The sequence below is a fragment of the Parasteatoda tepidariorum genome, chromosome 6 (assembly GCF_982258835.1).
Source record: "Parasteatoda tepidariorum strain Cologne lab strain chromosome 6, Ptep-v5.0, whole genome shotgun sequence".
In the NCBI taxonomy this organism is placed as follows: Eukaryota; Metazoa; Arthropoda; class Arachnida; order Araneae; family Theridiidae; genus Parasteatoda; species Parasteatoda tepidariorum.
The window spans coordinates 95,795,723-95,813,699 of NC_141760.1; the positions used below are offsets into that span (position 1 = coordinate 95,795,723).

The 17,977-nt window shown below is 27.7% G+C and overlaps 2 protein-coding genes across 2 annotated transcripts in view; one reads left to right on the plus strand and one right to left on the minus strand.

Moving 5' to 3' along the window:
* Positions 1-15,738, minus strand: part of LOC107438562 (uncharacterized) — a 28,668-nt gene extending 12,930 nt beyond the window's left edge. Inside the window, exon 1 of the mRNA XM_016050877.4 lies at positions 15,613-15,738. Coding sequence (XP_015906363.3) covers positions 15,613-15,643 — 31 coding nt within the window. The 5' untranslated portion in view covers positions 15,644-15,738. The remainder of the gene's footprint in view (positions 1-15,612) is intronic.
* milt (trafficking kinesin-binding protein milt) overlaps positions 13,758-17,977 on the plus strand; it is a 40,887-nt gene continuing 36,667 nt past the window's right edge. Inside the window, exon 1 of the mRNA XM_071178366.2 lies at positions 13,758-13,814. The gene's annotated coding sequence lies outside the window, so the exon portion shown is untranslated. The remainder of the gene's footprint in view (positions 13,815-17,977) is intronic.

A 17,977-nucleotide genomic window follows, 5' to 3' on the forward strand; every position in this document is an offset into this window, starting at 1 on the left:
AAGTAATAACATGCGCCTTTATAGACACCCCTCTTAATTATGCAATACTTGGTCTTAATGAAATTTCATTATTTAAGTTACATATTGATTTTGAAAATTTTAGAGTTTTTCAAAAATTTAAAGATGTTACATATGATAAATTTTCTCAGTCTAATAATTATTATAGTGCTAAAAATAAATATCATACTAATATATTTTACAACACTAAACAAAAAATTGATCTTAAAAATGTGAATTGTAATGTAATGATTGTGTTAATACTAGAAATATAGAAACTAATAATTTTTATGATGAAAGAAATGTCAATAGTTTAAATATTCATGAGCATAGGCTCAACCCACCCTCAGAATTTCAGGATAAAATACCTGTAACTTCTGAAGAGGATAGGGTAAAGTTAAATTATCTTTTATCTAGTTATGATCATGTATTTTCCAAAAATAATTTTGATATTGGCAACTTAAATCTTCAACCTGTTAAAGTAAAGTTAACTTCTGAACTGCCCATATTATTGCGTCCATATCGAGCATCTGTTAAAGATAATGCAGAAATTAAAAATCAAATAGATAATTTATTACAAGCTAACATAATTAAACCCTCCTATAGTCCATACTCTTCCCCAGTTACTCTTGTTTACAAAAAAGATGAAGGTAATAAAACCAGATTGTGTGTAGATTTTAGAAAACTTAATCAGATAACCAAAACTGACTCTGAACCTGTACCTAGAATTGATGATTTAATTGATAAATTGTCTAATGCTAAATATTTTTCAACTATAGATTTAAAATGTGGTTACTGGAATTTAACAATAGATCCAAATGATACTGAAAAATTAGCATTTACAACCAATTTTGGCCTTTATGAATTTTTACGTTTACCGTTTGGTTGGAAAAATTCACCCGCTATTTTTCAAAGAGCTATTTTTCAAAGAGCTATTCGTCAAATTTTACAGAAACATAAAGTTGATTTTGCTTTAAACTATTTTGATGATATTATCATATATTCTGATAATTATTTAGAACATTTAGATCATTTAGAGAAAATTTTTAAAATATGTGAAACTGAAAATTTAAAACTTAAATTTTCAAAATGTCAATTTGCTAAGACTAAAATAAAATTTTTAGGATATGAAATAGAAAAAGGTCAATATTCACCTGCAAATGCTAATATCGAAACTATTAGACAGTTAAAACCTCCAAAAAATGTTAAAGAGCTACAACGATTTCTTGGTAGTATTAATGTATACCATAAATTTATTAAGAATTATGCAGAACTTAGATTGCCACTTAATAATCTTCTTAAGAAAAATGTTAAATGGAATTGGACAATAGAATGCAATACCTCATCAGGGGTCTGTTTAGAAGAAATTTGGGTCCGTTAACGGACTCTTCACAAAATATCTTTTCATAAAAACGGACCCTTCACAAAATATTTTAAATTAAAAACGGACCCTTCACAAGATATATTAACTTAAAAACGGACCCTTCACAAAATGATTTTTCTTTTAATCGGACCCTTCACAAATTTGTTTATCTTCATTATAATTTTGTTAATCGAATAAACCCTTCCCAGGGCAGAAAACAAGAAAGATGGATGTAAACGAATTAAGTTTTGTTTTCGGCACACGAATCTTCCATTATTTGTCCGAAATGAATATTCTGCGTTCAGCAGTATAGGCTAAATACCAAATATTTGTATGTTGCTTCTCTAATTTAGAAGGAGCAATTGCTGTTTATTTTTGAAAATTTAATTTTTTTTAATTATAATTTTACAGTGTTGAGCATAATCTTGTATGTTTATAAAATTTAAAAACTCCTTGAAAAATTTTTTTTTTGCAATAACGGACCCTATTTGCACAAATTCATAAAAACGGACCCTGGGTTGAAAGAATGTGAGTAATTTTTTCACAATTTCACGAAAAACGGACCTTTCACAAAATGTCTGGACAGACCCCTGCTCATTTAATCAATTAAAATCGTCTTTAATTTCTAAACCTGTTTTAACTTTGTATAATCCTAATTATCCATGTCATTTGTTTGTTGATGCCTCAAAAGAAGCAATTGCTGCTGTTTTAAAACAAAAACATCCCGATGGCTCATTGCATCCAATAGCTTTTCACTCCAGATGTTTATCTCAACATGAAAGAAATTATTCTATTACTGAATTGGAATGTTTAGCTATAATTAATGCTTTAGATAAATATCACTGTTATTTGCATGGAAATAAATTTATCATTTATAGTGATCATTCCGCGTTGACTTGGTTAAAGAAAATAAAAAATCCTACAGGTAGACTTTTTAGATGGTCTTTAAAACTATCAATGTATGATTGTGAAGTAAAATATATTAAGGGTCAAAATAATCATGAAGCTGATATGCTTTCTAGATATTCAGTATTTTTTAGTTTATTTGATAATAATCCAGTTGTGACTCATGATGAGATTAAAGCAGCACAATTAAACGAAAATTTAAGTAATCCTAAATTCATCACAATTAATGATTTGTTAACGATTAAGAAAAATGGTTTGCATAAAATAGTAATACCATTTTCTTTAAGAACAAAAATATTGGAAAAAACTCATTTTCAATTTGGTCATGTTGGTATTAAAAAAATGATTGCTTTAATCTCACCTTTCTACTATTGGCCTAATATAATAATTGATATCTCTAACTATGTTAAATGTTGTGAAACTTGCCAAGTTAACAAAAAATCTCACCAAAAAAGATTTGGGTTGTTACAAAGTATGCCCCCTACAGAGCAACCATTTGAAATTTTATCAATTGATACTGTCGGAGGGCTCAACTATTACAACTCCACTAAAAAATACTTGCATTTAGTTATTGATCATGCTACTCGATATCTTTGGACTTTTCCTTCAAAAAGTGTAACAACTGAAACATATACAAATTGCTTAAAACAAATTTTTCAAATTCAAGTTCCAGATAAAATTTTAAGTGATCGTAATGCTGCATTTACAGCATCTAGATTTAGAAGATTTCTTAGAAACTATAATGTTAAACAATTATTGACTTCAGCTCATCATCCGCAAACAAATGGAAAAGTTGAAAAATCTAATGCGACAATAATCTCTAGGTTAAGATGTAAAATCAACGAAAACTGTAAAAAAATTCCGTGGACAAAGTTATTAGAAGAAGTAACACATGAATATAATTACACCCCTCATTCTGTAACACAATTTCCTCCTGCTTATTTAATGTATGGAAAATTACCTTGTGATTCTCTTGTAAATCAAAATATTTATCCTCCAGTTGATGAAGCAAGAAAAATAGCTGTTCAAAATACCCAAGAGTTTTTTAAGAAAACCAAAATTCGTTATGACACTCATTTTTTGGAACCTAATTTTAAAGTTAATGATTTAGTAATTTACGAAAAATTCCATTATCCTAACACAAGGAAATTAAGTTCACCATATTCTGGTCCATACAAAATTTTAAAGAAATTATCTGAGGTGTCATTTGAAATTGATAAACCTAATTTTCTCACTAAGAAAGAATCAGAAATAGTACATGTAAACAAATTAAGGAAATTTTATCCAAGTCAACAGTTTCAATTGTATGTAAAAAATTCACAATAGCTTTTCAATGCTGGTATTTTCATATGTTTTTCATTTTTATTTTCTGCCCCTATTTTTGGAGTCCCGTTATTTTTTTTTTAATGCATCTATGTCTGAATTTTTATTACATGATGTTTGAGAGTTACTTCGGAAAATTTAGGTAAATTTCCTAAATTTTATTTTTGCAAATGTAATATATAGAAATGGTTTTTTGAACCGTGGGACTCCTTACATAGAATGTTTCTTTACTGATGTTTTCTCCTCAATTAAGGATCAAGCATGAGTAAACAAACTTAAAACCCTAGTTTTTTCCATCTAGTTGGGAATATTTTACCCAACTTAGACTATCAATTGTTATCAATGGATAACGCTTATATTTTTATTATTTTGGAACAAAGCATATCATTTTCAACAAAGATTTATTATGCACTTTGTATGTAAATTTTTATGCTATCGAAGAACTTAATTATCATGTGGAAAAGTAAACCTTTTAAATTAGATTACTTATATTATTTGTATTATTTTATTTATATTGATTTCTTCAAGTGTATGTCATATGTTGTGAATAATTCTACACAATATTTGTGAAAATACATAATTACTAATGAGAAAGTAAGAAAAACTATGTAAATGATAAGTGAATTTAAATGACTTTATGAATAATAATTGTTTCGAAAATGAAACAATGATGATTAAGAACATAAACTTTTTTTTCTTCTGAAATGGATGAATAACTTAATAAATTTAGGCCCGAACAATGCATCCAGTTTATTTCAAGAAAAGAACTTTTCACAAGTTGTGAAATTGTGGTTTGATTTATTTTTATTTTATGTATGTCATGGTATATTTTGTTTTAGATATTCTAGAGTTGTTTTGATATTTCTTATTCTTTTCAACAGGAAAAGGAAAAATGTACATAATCATTATTAATTATTATAAAGTTATTAATTATTGTTATTCAAAGTTATGCAGAAATATTTAGTTACTTTTATATAAATGTTATTGTTGTAATACTTTACTTATAAATGTATAATATTGGACAATTTTCCAAAAAATAATAAATTTTAATTTGAAATCGCGTGAAGGGGGAAGTTCTGACCAATAGGCTAGCATATTGATCAGACCTTTCTTCAGAGGGGGGGAATATTATGTAATGTTAAAACAATTATATATTAAATATAATCCATAAATAGAGCATTTATCCAACGCGCAAACGTTTAAAAACCTTTCCCACAAGAAAGTAATAATATTGATCTAATTATCTCAAAAAATGTGATGATGTGGCTTTAGCAGCTTGGGAAATTGATCAGTCCCACGCTACTGAGACCTATTAACATTTAAATATATTGTCCAGAAAGATATAAAAACCCTCTTTCCAAGGTCAAATGTGCTATTCTCTACCTATCCACCAGCATGTAAGGTTGTCATTCTGGGGCTCTGGCCCTTACTTTAATAAAATTATATTATGATTCCTGCATTTTCCTGTATCTTTTTCAAGAAGCACCGGCCACACTACAAACTTACAATGTTTAGGCTTTTAAAGCGTAACATATATATATATATATATATATATATATATATATATATATATATATATATATATATATATATATATATATATATATATATATAATTATATATATATATATATATATATATATATATATATATATATATATATATATATATATATATATATAATTATATATATATATATATATATATATATATATATATATATATATATATATATATATATATATATATATATATATAATTCTAATATACACATTTCTGTTCTAATTTAGTTTACTTCACATACTCTACATTTCTATTCTAATTTAGTTTACTTCACATACTTCACATTTCTATTATAATTTAGTTTATATACTTACTTCTAATATACTTCTAACATCTATTCTAATATACATACTTCTAATACACTTCTATCATCTATTCTAATGTACATACTTATAATATATTTCCGACATCTATTCTAACCTCTGTTCTAATATACATACTTCTATTATACTTCTGACATATATTCTAACATCTATTCTAATGTACTTCTTACATCTATTCTAATGTACTTTTAACATCTATTCTAATCAACTTACTTCTAGTGCACTTATTTCTAATATACTTTTAACATCTATTCTAATAATCAATAACATTAAAAGACATAACTTTCATTTAGGTCTATTTTTATGCTCAAAATAAAAATTTGAAACCAAAATTAGAATATAATAAATGGAAATTAATGTTCATTATTCATACATTTAATAATAATAACTTCCATTTATTTCTCCAGGATACTGTTTCTTTTCTACCCAACGTTTAAAAACTGACTGAATCTGATCGAGTTAAATTTAATTCATCTTAAATCTGATCTTGTCTGTATCATTTTAAATCTGATTAAATTTAAAAAAAAATTATTAAGAATTTGCTGTTATTTATATTGAAAGCGATAGCAGGTAAGCACAAAATTATAAATAGATGTTAATAGGAGAGAGTGGGGTCAATTGTAACAGAGCAAAAATTTCGAGTGTCGGGTTCTAGATTTGGTTCCTAGGTGGCACACAAGGTGTAATTAATAAATCTACATATACACCCCTGCTGGCAACCATTTTTATGTACTTTTGAAAGAGTTACATCACAAAAGATATTTTCACTCTACGTAAGTACTTTTTTTGGTATTAGAATATTATATTGTAACAAAGTAATTTTGTTTAAACAAATAAAAATTATTAACCGAATGTGTAAGTGGACACCTTAATTAACATTTAAAAAGAAAGAGATTAGTTTTGTTAATTAACTAGCATTATTTTTAACAAATGAGGCTGAAATGGCGTCTTGGGGACGATTGTAACAATAAGTAAAGGGACGATTGTAACAGCTGAAAGTAAATAATCTTATGTTTACGAACCATTACTTAACTCTTCAAGAACCACCAATAGTTTCCTATATCATTTATATTATGTTGCGTGTGCATTATTTTATTTGTCACCTTTCTCTGCATAAATTAGAATTTCTAACCCGTTAAAGTGAAAAGTTTAACCCTTTAGGTCTCTGCTCATTATTGTTTTTATTCCTAAAATATCACTACTTTTTTGATTAATAAAAAAATATATCACAACTATAATATGTATAATTAACTATGTTTTAGTTGAATTTATGAACTGTTGCAATTGACCCCGTAAGTGGGGACAACTGTAACAAGTGCACGACTGTCAAAAATTGTTCATAACTAATATAATAACATTTAAAATAAGGTATTTATTTTTTTTTCTAGTAGAGGATAGTCTACTTTACTCGTCTGTCAATTAATACTAATATTTTTGATTTTTTCTTAGTTAAAAATAGTTAAGTAAAAAATGTTACAATTGACCCCACTCTCCCCTACTCTGCAAAAGGTAATTACATATTCTTTTTTACATTAAAAATTTTTTTTAGATTATCTCATTGCATTTATCGGCAATACAGTGGAATCCCAATTTTATGAACCTTTATTTATCAATTTAACGCATTTTCCTTTTCCCTAAAAGAAAAGAAGGAAAAATACTTCATTTAATGAATAATGAATCATTTAATTAACAATGAACTCCGAATTAACGAATTATTTCTTTAAAAAAATTCCTTTTTTGGCACATTTAATAAAATTAAAAATTTTCAGCAAAATTTTTGCAGACTTTTTGACGTTTTTAGATCAGTTTATAAAATAGAAAAGAAATAAATGCTTATTTATCAATCCCGATCATTCTTCTATTTGCAATGTAAAAAACGCCTAATTCTTGTTTTCCCCTGCAAATTGCACTACAAACTTGCGCTAGTTAGTAAAAATTTGCTACCCGAGAAAAATTATGGCATCTGTAAACAAAAAAATACGGTGAAAATATACAAAGCCAGCATTTTTTTATACTCTATGTTTTAGGCGAAACAAAGAGTACAATTAATCATATGTGTGTGTATTAGATTTGTGCATCATAAAGAGTATCAAGTACAGTTTCAAGTATCAAGTAGTATGGTAGTAAGGGCCGGGATATCTTGGTCGGTAGGGCTCTGGGCCGAACCCCACCGGCCGAAGTCTCCCCGTGTAGTAAAATGGTGACTAATGCACATTAAATCTGTCGAGTCACTAAGTCCTCCATGTTCCCATAACAAATCAATATCTCTGGGGGTACTGGATAGGAGATCGATCTTTCTCTGATTCAGGTCAAAATTAAAATCTGTGGATGAATGAATGGATGTATGAATGGGTCCGCCCTATAAACGGGTGTGACGTAAGGGTGTGGCAGAAGTCGAATTCTTGACCATAGATGGTTCCACTGGAAAACGAGAACAATTCCTCCCCTCTGCCTAAACAGGCATAAGAAAAGAAGAAGTATGAAAGTAAATGAAGATCAGGGGGGGGGGCAGTGAAAGACGTCAAAGTTCATAAAAATTGATTCTGAGAAAAAATGAACGCCAAAGGTCCGAAATATATCAGAAGCAAATATACGATTGAAATCGTAAGAATAAAAATATACACGATTATAATAAGCATTGATTTACATTCTCCAAAAATTAAAAAGTAAAATTTGTCATTTTTGATACTGAAAAAAAATTGAAAATCGGATTGTGCAAGAAACGTTTTCTCCTCAATATTCCTCTATATTCAGTACTCTCTTAATAGTATTTTCATCGTCTTCTTCACTATACTGTTCTTCTTGTCTACACCGCACAGGAATCTTTTTTTCCCAGCACAACTCATCTTTACTGCGTATTAACTCTCGGGGTAAACCGATTTTTCATGTTATTGATTAGTCAAAAATTTTCATGTTATTGATTAGTCATTAGTTATACTACAAACTGCAACAAAGGCCCTATCGTCAATTTTATGAAAAATAGACGAAAACCGTTCTACCCCCTACATCTTCAAATAATAACAATCTGTGTAAATATATAGGAATTCATTTAATTTCTTTAGAAACATGGAAGTCAACTTCTTTAATAACCACGACGATGTTTGTTCTATCAATGAGATGCATAAAATTCATAAAACATTAATATTCATCATTTTAATTAATTATGTATGTATCGTAAAATGTATCAAGTCAAATTAATGTCTATCTGTAAAATACACACATTTCTAAAATTGTAATATTCACTTGGGTAATTAATGGTTCATGTATATCATAAGAGGTATCAGTTAGGGTTTTTGCATCATAAATAATCTTAGTTTTTGTCAGTATCTCATGAACGTCGATATTTTTTAATAATATCATGGCGATGTTTATTCCATCAATGTTATAAATAAAATTTATAAGATATTAATATTCATCATCATGATTAGTGATTTATGTATCATAAAAAATTTAAGGCAGGGTTTATGAATTATAAATATAATAATAGTCTGAGTAATTCATGAAAGCCGACTTATTTAATAATCATGGCAATGTTTGTTCTATCAATGAGATACATGAAATTCATGAAATATTAATACTCATCATGATAATTAATGATTTATGTATCATAAAAAAATATCAAGTAGTGTTTTTGCAACATAATTATAGTCTGTGTATATCAAGAAAGTCGACGTTTTCATTGTGCTTGTTTCATTGTAATTATTCACTAGGGCAAATTTATGGTTTATGTTTTATGAGAGGTATCAGGTATTTGTATCATAAATAATCTTAGTTTGTGTAAATGTCTCCTAAACGTCGATTTTTATTTTATCAATGAGGTGAATAAAATTTATGAAATAATAATATTCATTATAATGATTAATGATTTATGTATCATAAAAAGTATCAGGTAATATTTTAAGTAACGTAAATAATCATGGTTGTATCTCATGAACGTCGATGACTTTTTAATAATATTGAAATTTAAAATTCAAAAAATAGTAATATTCATTATGATGATTAGAGTGATTTATGTATCATAAAACGAATTTTCTAAAGCCTTTGTATCATTAATAATCAGTCCCGCAGTGGACTGATCGCTTAGGCACGGTTCCCAGCAGATCACCGAAGTCAAGCATCACTGGCTGCAGTCAGTGTGCGGGTGGGTGACCACTTGGATCAGTCTGAGTAGGGACCGAGGGTGTGCGGTATTAGTCCTCGTTAAACTGTTCAACCGTAAAGTGCTCGACTTCGCTTGCAGGTCGTCGGGCTACCGAAGCGGGGGTGCCATCCCCTCTGCAGAGGATCAAAATTGTGATGGCATGTCTTCGGATCATCCTCAGGGATGTTTCCCAGACCGTCGCCAATAGCCCATTGTGTAGCCCTAGTGCAACGTAAATGAACTACAACAAAAACATCATTAATAATCATAGTCTGAGTAAATATCTCATTATTCCATCAAAAACAACGCCGTTTTCAGGTATTCTGTGTTCTGTCGATGAAAAATATAAATTTCATAAAATTATAATATTAATCAAGATGATTAAGGTTTATGTATCATAAACAGTTTATACTCCCATAAAGAAAAGAAGATGACTCCCTCTTGTGTCACGTATAAAAGTTTTATTTCATATGGCATCTTTATTTGTTCATTGAAATTTCGTTAACTTAAAAAATTTCTCGCTTTTATGATACAACGCTATCACGGTAATACTACACGTAAATATCTTTCCGTTTGTTCTTTTTAAAGTATATGTATTTTACAATCCCACGAGATGCGTAGAACTGAATTATGAATACGTGAGAAGTCGATTTTATTACAAATCATCCCTATTGTCTAACTTTCTGTCGATCCGAAACAAACCCTAAATTCATATTCACTGTTTCCTTCATTATGTTCGATATAGCGAGTTAGTGAAGGAGTTTTTATTGACAGCGCAGAAAAAGTTGAGAAAGTTAATGTCAAGGAGATGTTATAGATGTAAGTACGATGACTCATCTTCATTTCCTCCCTCTAATTGTGTGTTCTCTGTGAGATGATTACGTAATAAGATGTCTTGTCTAATTTTTAAAGCGCTACGAAATTCACTACATTATACTCCTAACAAAATTTGTTTTGATTGAAAAGTTTAAAAAAATGGAAAACAAAAAGAGAAGAAAAGATGACAGCACATAGCTTAAAAATTTATGAATTTTATAAATTTGTAAATTATAGTTTAATTAAATCTAATATAAATATATAAATATAAATATATATAAATATATAAATATAAATATATATAAATATATATAAATATATAAATATAAATATATATAAATACATAAATATTTAATATAATATAAATATATTTGATTTACATTAAATTATTTTATAAATTTAAAATAAGTATTGAATATAAATTAATTTTTTTTAAATTTATAAATATTCGATCACACTGCTAAAATTTATAAATTTTAGTAGTGTGATCTTAATTTTGCATTCTAGTAAAAAGAATATGCATTAAAAATCTGAAAAGAAGTCACTTTTTTGCTAGTCTTTTTTTTTTCAATGAAAATACTTTTTTGTGTCAACATGTTAAACAAAAATTCTTTTTAAAAAATTGCACCGTTCTTCAAAACAAATGTATTTGTTAATTATTTAATAAAATCGAATGTAATATTTTATTTCATTTAAGTTATTTTTGTTTAAGTAGGGTCTGGTGGGGTAAAGTGGATAAATGGGGGAAAGTAGACATATGTAAAAAAAAAAAAAAACTTTTCTCCTTTTAAATTGAGATTATTTGTTTAATATTTTAAGAAAGATTTACTGGGAGTGCGGCAAGTATTTTCATTTCAGTTTTAGAAACTGATAAAAATAATTTAACGATAACAAATTATCTACTTGCAATCATCTTATACAATAAGCTGCTGGTAAACTTTCTTCTAATATCATTAAAAACAGCCAAAAACTATTAGATTTAGTTCAAACTGGTAGAGGGACATCTAAAGAACTGATCTACCTAGAAGCTTAAGAATAAATTTCAAAATTCTTTTTATTATGAATTGTTTTCTGAGGTGGGGTAAAGTGGGTATATGGTTAGACTTAGCTAAGTATTGTATGATACGGATCTTTTTTTTTTTTACTTCTGTGTTAGCTTTAGTAAGTATCTAATGCTCTACATTTTTTAATGAAATAGCTAAAAAATAATTTACTTGTTTGATTATTGTCTACACACTAATTTTAATGCCAAAAACAAAATTTCTATCAAGTTTTGTTTTTTAAAAAGAAGGAAGATAGGGAGGAAATAACACTATATCAGACATATTATACAATTTAAAAATTACCAAAATAGCATTATGGTACACCTTAGTAAGCATATTTGAAGATATAGGTGAGTTTTCACGTTTCTGCCTTCATATGGCAGTTTTTTCACGAAAAACAATTTGATTTTCTTAAAGTAACTAAATTGAATAAAACTGCATGTTTGCCATACATAGTAAAAACACTTCAAATTACCACTATAGATAATAGTTTTTAAACTCTCATTTATATTTTAAATAAACCAAAAACTATTACACTTTTCTTACTGTTTAATGAAATTGTGTAGAGTTCAACGAAATGCACTACATCCGAAGGGAAACCTAATTTTGATAGCCATGAACATTAACTCTTTAATTTAATAATACGAAAAAAAATATTTTTAGCACTTTTTCTTTTAAACATAATCCTGATTCATGCTCTTAAATACTTAAAAAAAGCATTTTTGTTTCTAAAACAATATTTACATAGGTTTTTTTTAATGAAGTATATATAAATTTTAGAACTATACCCACTTTACTCAACTTTGGATTAAAGTGGGTATATCAAAAACACGTTCTTTTGAATGCGTTACTATGAAAAAGAACAATCAAACAAAATTGAAAAGTTATGTTTCATATTTAATCTAAATGAATTCAATGTATATAAAATGCATCAAATTTTCGGTAAAATAAGTATTGTAGTTTAATTTTAGAGCCTCCCTTAAGGAAAGCTTGATTCTATACCCACTTAGCCTCACTTGACTTTATAGACTGATAACTTTTATTTTAAGAAAATTAAAAAGTCTGTTACATTAACATTTTTGTTGTTGCCAGACACAAGTTGACTTTATAAAAACTTATACTTAAGTTGTTTTTTTTTTAAATTATTTTTTTAAAAATTATATTACCTACTAATAGCAAATGATAAAATTGAGGTAAAATAACTACAAATATTCTGATTACAGCCAGTAAGAACCTATGGTTAAAAAATTTCTTTCTTTTTATCTATTAGTACTCTATAAAAGGAGTTGCAAAACATATTTTTATGTTTGGATCTACTGACTAAGCTTTCCATTTTACGTTTACATTAGAAGAGATTAGCTGTGTTATCATTAATTAATGCAAAGAGACTAGTTAAAACGCAGAATTACGGGTGCTCCTAAGCGTTTCGCATTTTCACTAGTAACTGCACGAGTAAAGCAGATTATAGCTGTTTACGATCAAACATTCTTTTTAAAAAAACAAATTTTCTAATCCTTGGAGACTATTTGTTGAATTTCATGTAGTAATGGAAAAAATAAATTTACTTTCACAATATTTATTAATAGATGCTATTTTTTCATGGAATCTTTCAGCTAAATATTAGAAGTCGAATGGACTATTCTTGAGAGACGACAATCCAACAAAATAAAATTTATGTTAAATTTTATAATGATATCTTAGCTCACTGCTCTGTTTTACACATTCAATCTTACCTTTAAGACCCAAAATGAGATTTCATTTACTTATTTTTACTACATAGAATCCACTTTTAAAATCTCTTTCTTGCAATCTTTTATTTATTCGGCCCCAAGTCAAAAAACATTAAAATGGCGAAGTTATTCTTCACTTCACAAAAAAGTTGTTCAAGAACACAATTTAAAATGCTTCGTCTCCAGTTTTTTCTAAAATTGAAAATACACAAATGGGACTATGAATATCTTGTCCCGATATTTTAAAATATAATTCAAATTTATCTTAACTTAAAGACTTTTGACATTGAATTTTTATATGTCAAAATATAGTTCAAAACTAATGCGTCTTAAGATAATTATTTACTATATGTAGCATTTTCACTTTTACAATTTTTATAGCTCAATATGCAATACTACATGAAATAGTGTCTAACAAAATAACATTTTAAATACCTCCAAAGATCTAATCAAGTCATTACTCTTGATAAATATGTTATCATTTATGTATCATATATGTTATCATTTTTATGGAGTTCTGATGATAACACTAAAAATCAACAAACGGCAAATGACAAAACGCAAAATAATCTTTTAGCGTGTGACCTGTTTGGGATTACCTTAATAATGGTATGTACTCTAGTTATTTTACCAAAGCAATGTGACATAGAGTGTCTTACAAATGAAAACTACTGAATTGTTTCAATTGTATGACATTCAAGGAAAATAAGATCCCTACTCATACTTAATATTTTCTTAAATATTAATTTTATATTTTTCAAGTCCAGCAGTGGACTAATCGTGAAGAGATAGTTCCTAGTAGAACACCGAAGTCAAGCATCACTGGCTGCGGTCAGTAAGCGAGTGGATGACCACTTTGATCAGCGTGCGTATGAACCGAGGGTGCGCGGTTTCGGTCCTCGTTAAACTGTTCTACCGTAAAGTGCTCGACTTCGTGCGCGGGTTATCGGTCTATCAAAGCAGGAGAGCCATCCCCTGTGCAGAGTATCAAAATTGCGATGGCATGTCTTCGAATCATCCTCAGGGATGTTTCTCAGACCGTCGCCAATAGCCCATTGGGAAGCTCTAGTGCGACATTAATAAAGTACCTACCTAGCTACATATTTTTCGTAATTACCGTTTATCAAAATCTAAAATTACGATAATAAAATTAATGAGCTTGTATATTTTACAACATTAAACAAGATTAAGGGGAAAAAAGCATTGGCACAGTTAGTTTGCGTATAGTATTCTACTATTTCGATTGTCGATCATCCTGCTAAAGGCTTCATCCTGTATATATGCGCTTTTGATTGTTTTCCTGTAGTCTCTTGAGATGCAATGTATTAGGCAATAAATTTCAAGTTTTTTATATTTTTTTCTGCTTGCGTGCCTTCACGGAGCGATTGTCTACATAAAAATATAATTGAACTTACTTTCTTTGGTCGGAAATTTCAATGAAAATTTAGCATGTTGACCCAAGACCAAAAGTTGTTCGACTATATATGTTCCATGACTGCTATAAAAATATATACCACAATATGCAAAAAAGAGGCCAAAAGATTAAAATGTATAATCTTTTTATAATAATTTACAATATCTAAGAAATTAATTAAATTTAATTAACTGATTTTTTTATTTTATTAAAAAGTGTTTTGTCGCATTTATGAGTCTTTTACTTTCTTCCAAATTACACATTTCGAACTGAAAATTTTATTTTCTACTGCGATTATTTAAAGCTCTGGTATTGCTGGGATATTATTCTAAAAACTGAAAATTTAAAAAGAAATAAGAAATAAAATTTTAAAGAAAGGATGATTCGAAATTATTTTAATAAATGTATTCTCAAGATTCTCTCAAAAATGAAAAAGGGAAAAAAAACACATTTAGGAGTCTTAAACTAATATTTAAGCGGGGTAGAAAAAAAGTACCTTATCAATCAATAACAAATCACTAATGGGGAAGGTGGGACAAAAGATATTGGGAAGCAGAAGAGAATGGAAAGGGTTTTTTAGATAATCCTAAAAGTTTCATCGGACAATCAAACTGATTTTGATATTTTTTCCTTCCGACTTTCTCCGGCTGAAAAATGAACGGGAGAAGTGATTCAACAAAATTTGTCTAATCACTAGTGATCTTCGACAAAATTCGGTATCATTTATGTTTAACATTAATTTGCAAAAGCTAAAGTTTGACTTCAGTATTTGTAACGATTCTAAATATATACATTAAGGGTGGTCATTACGAACATCATGAGTAACATATATTTTAGTAAAGTATAACGGTGGCAGTGTTTTTTAATTTGTATCTCTGTTCGAAATATCTATTTAATTAACCATATTCGCAGAGCAAAATGGCGCATGTCTTCATAAAAATTTTAAAATATATTTTAAATACATTTTTTCAAAAACATTTAGTAAATGCTTACGAAATCCTGGTAGATGTCTGACCAATTTCATCCTTATATTTACGTAGTTTCGAACCACTGAGTTTCTGTGTCACATTGATAGCACAGTGAATTTTACGCGTCTTCAATCTAATATTAGATTTGTACTGAAGTATTTAATACTATTTCAGGCTAAAGAGATTTCATATTGAGATAACAAGCACTTTTATAGCAGGTGTTTAATGTAATTGTTTCTATCTTTGTGTGCATCTTAAGTAGTTATTTATGATTAGAAGAGTTCGTAAAAAATGCTTTTAAAAGATGAGAAAATCAGGTTTGTCATATTCGGAAAAAGAAAATTTTTTTTTCCTGAAAATTAGTTACTGTGTTATACCATTGGTCTAGCAATTAATCTAATAATGCGTAAAATGCTACATTTATAAACAGTAGCATTTAGAAACCGATTAAAAAAAAATTGTTGTTGTTGTAATTTCCTTTTATTTTGAAATATATTTGTGTTCCGTATCGATAATCGTTGCACACACTTTCAGAACCCTCATCAAAAATTAAATTTAAAAAAAATGCAATTTCGAAGTCGTAAATCAATAATTAAGCGAGGAGAAAACAAAAATGTTATCGTAAGTCTAATGAATTACATGTGAAGAAGATGATTATTAAAAACTTAAAATCGATTTTCAACTTCTCGCTGTTTCCTTCGGCAATCTAATTGGTTTTTAATCTCTTCACCAATTCGTTAGATATCGATTAAAGAAAAATTCCTAGCTTAAATATTGAATAATTTATGGTTTTTAATGCTTGCACTTTTTTTGTCTTCATTTTTGACAAAAAATTCGAAAAATATAGATTAAGGCAGTCATTAGAAAGTACCTTGCATTTTTTTTTTTTTTTTTCTATTTTCAGAACTATTAGGCTCGTAACAGTGTACCAGTTGAATCATTTCGAGATTATAAACTTAATAAAGATAAAAATAAACGTATAACCATAGTCATCAATTCGTACTATAGTTTATATGTTATTAATATGCATTTTTATTTATTTACAAACTGATTCACTAGCGAGTAACTTTGCTGTTTCATAGATTTGCTTTTTTTTCTTGTCCTATTTTCACTCGATTATTCACTCGATTTAACAAGAGTTATTCATAGTAAAATTTGTTTAAAAAATTATAAAAATGTGATTTTCGTAGTAAAATTATATACAATCGGTATTAAGTAACGATTGCTAAAAACTAAAGCTTGTCCTTTTTTTTCCTGGCTAGCATTATTTTTTTTAACCTGCAGAAGAAGACAAAAAAAAATCATTCCTAGTACCATTTGTTTAAGATGAAATTGAGGAAAAAAATAAAATAAATGAAACAGACTGTAACAAATAAAGAGCTGTAAACTAATTATTTAACAATTGATAACTAGAGTTAATACTGTAATAAAAGCTTTTTTGACCAATTTTATAGCTTGATATGTATAATGTTTTATTGCGTTTAAAAGTTGATTCAAATCATAATATAATAATTCTATTGAAAACTAAGTATTATTTAATAAAACCCAAAAAATTAGTTACATTAAAATTAGTTCTTAAACTTAAAATATACTTTTCATTTAGTTTTTGATATTTTTAAACTCCTAAATAAAGTTAAATTTACGTATCTAATTCTAAGCAATCACTTTTTAATTTTAGTTTTAATTATTGCATTTTGCCAAAATTAATAATGCGAAAAAAACACCTGAAGGTGATTCTCAAATTTTATTTCCGATGCTTTATTATTGGAAATAAAAATATGTATTGATATTACAGCTTATACATAATTATCTAAGGCGCACTTTTTTTTCATGTTGCAGTTTGAGTCTGAAGTTAAGATTAAAAAGAATTTAAAAAGGAGAAAAAAAACTAGTTTTATTGCCTCGATTAAATCCTTTATCACCTAGCTTTTATTGCCTTTGTACAAGTCTTTATTGCCTAAGCTTTTATTGCTCTTGTTAGCTAAAAAAAGTTTTTCAAACTTAATAGCAAGCATAGAAAATAGGTTCTTCAATTTTTTCATAGCAATATTAAAAATAATTCAACACAAAAATTACCGATTAATAAATACTGTAATTAAATTTGAAAAAAAAAAAAAAAATAGTATCCAGTTCTTTTCTACCATGTTGGCTAAGAACCTGAGAAGTTTCCCCGTTTTTATAATCAAACAAATTTATCAATTTAAAGATATTCAAACAAAACAACTCTTGTTTGGCTTTATTGCCTGATTCTTATTTTTTAAACAATAAAAATGGAACAAAAATTTATGCGATTTAATTTTTTCCCGCTTGAATCCTGGATATTTTTTATTTTAAAATATAAAACGTCCTCCTCAGGTCTGTTTTCGTCGGCGCCAAAGCGGATTTTGTTT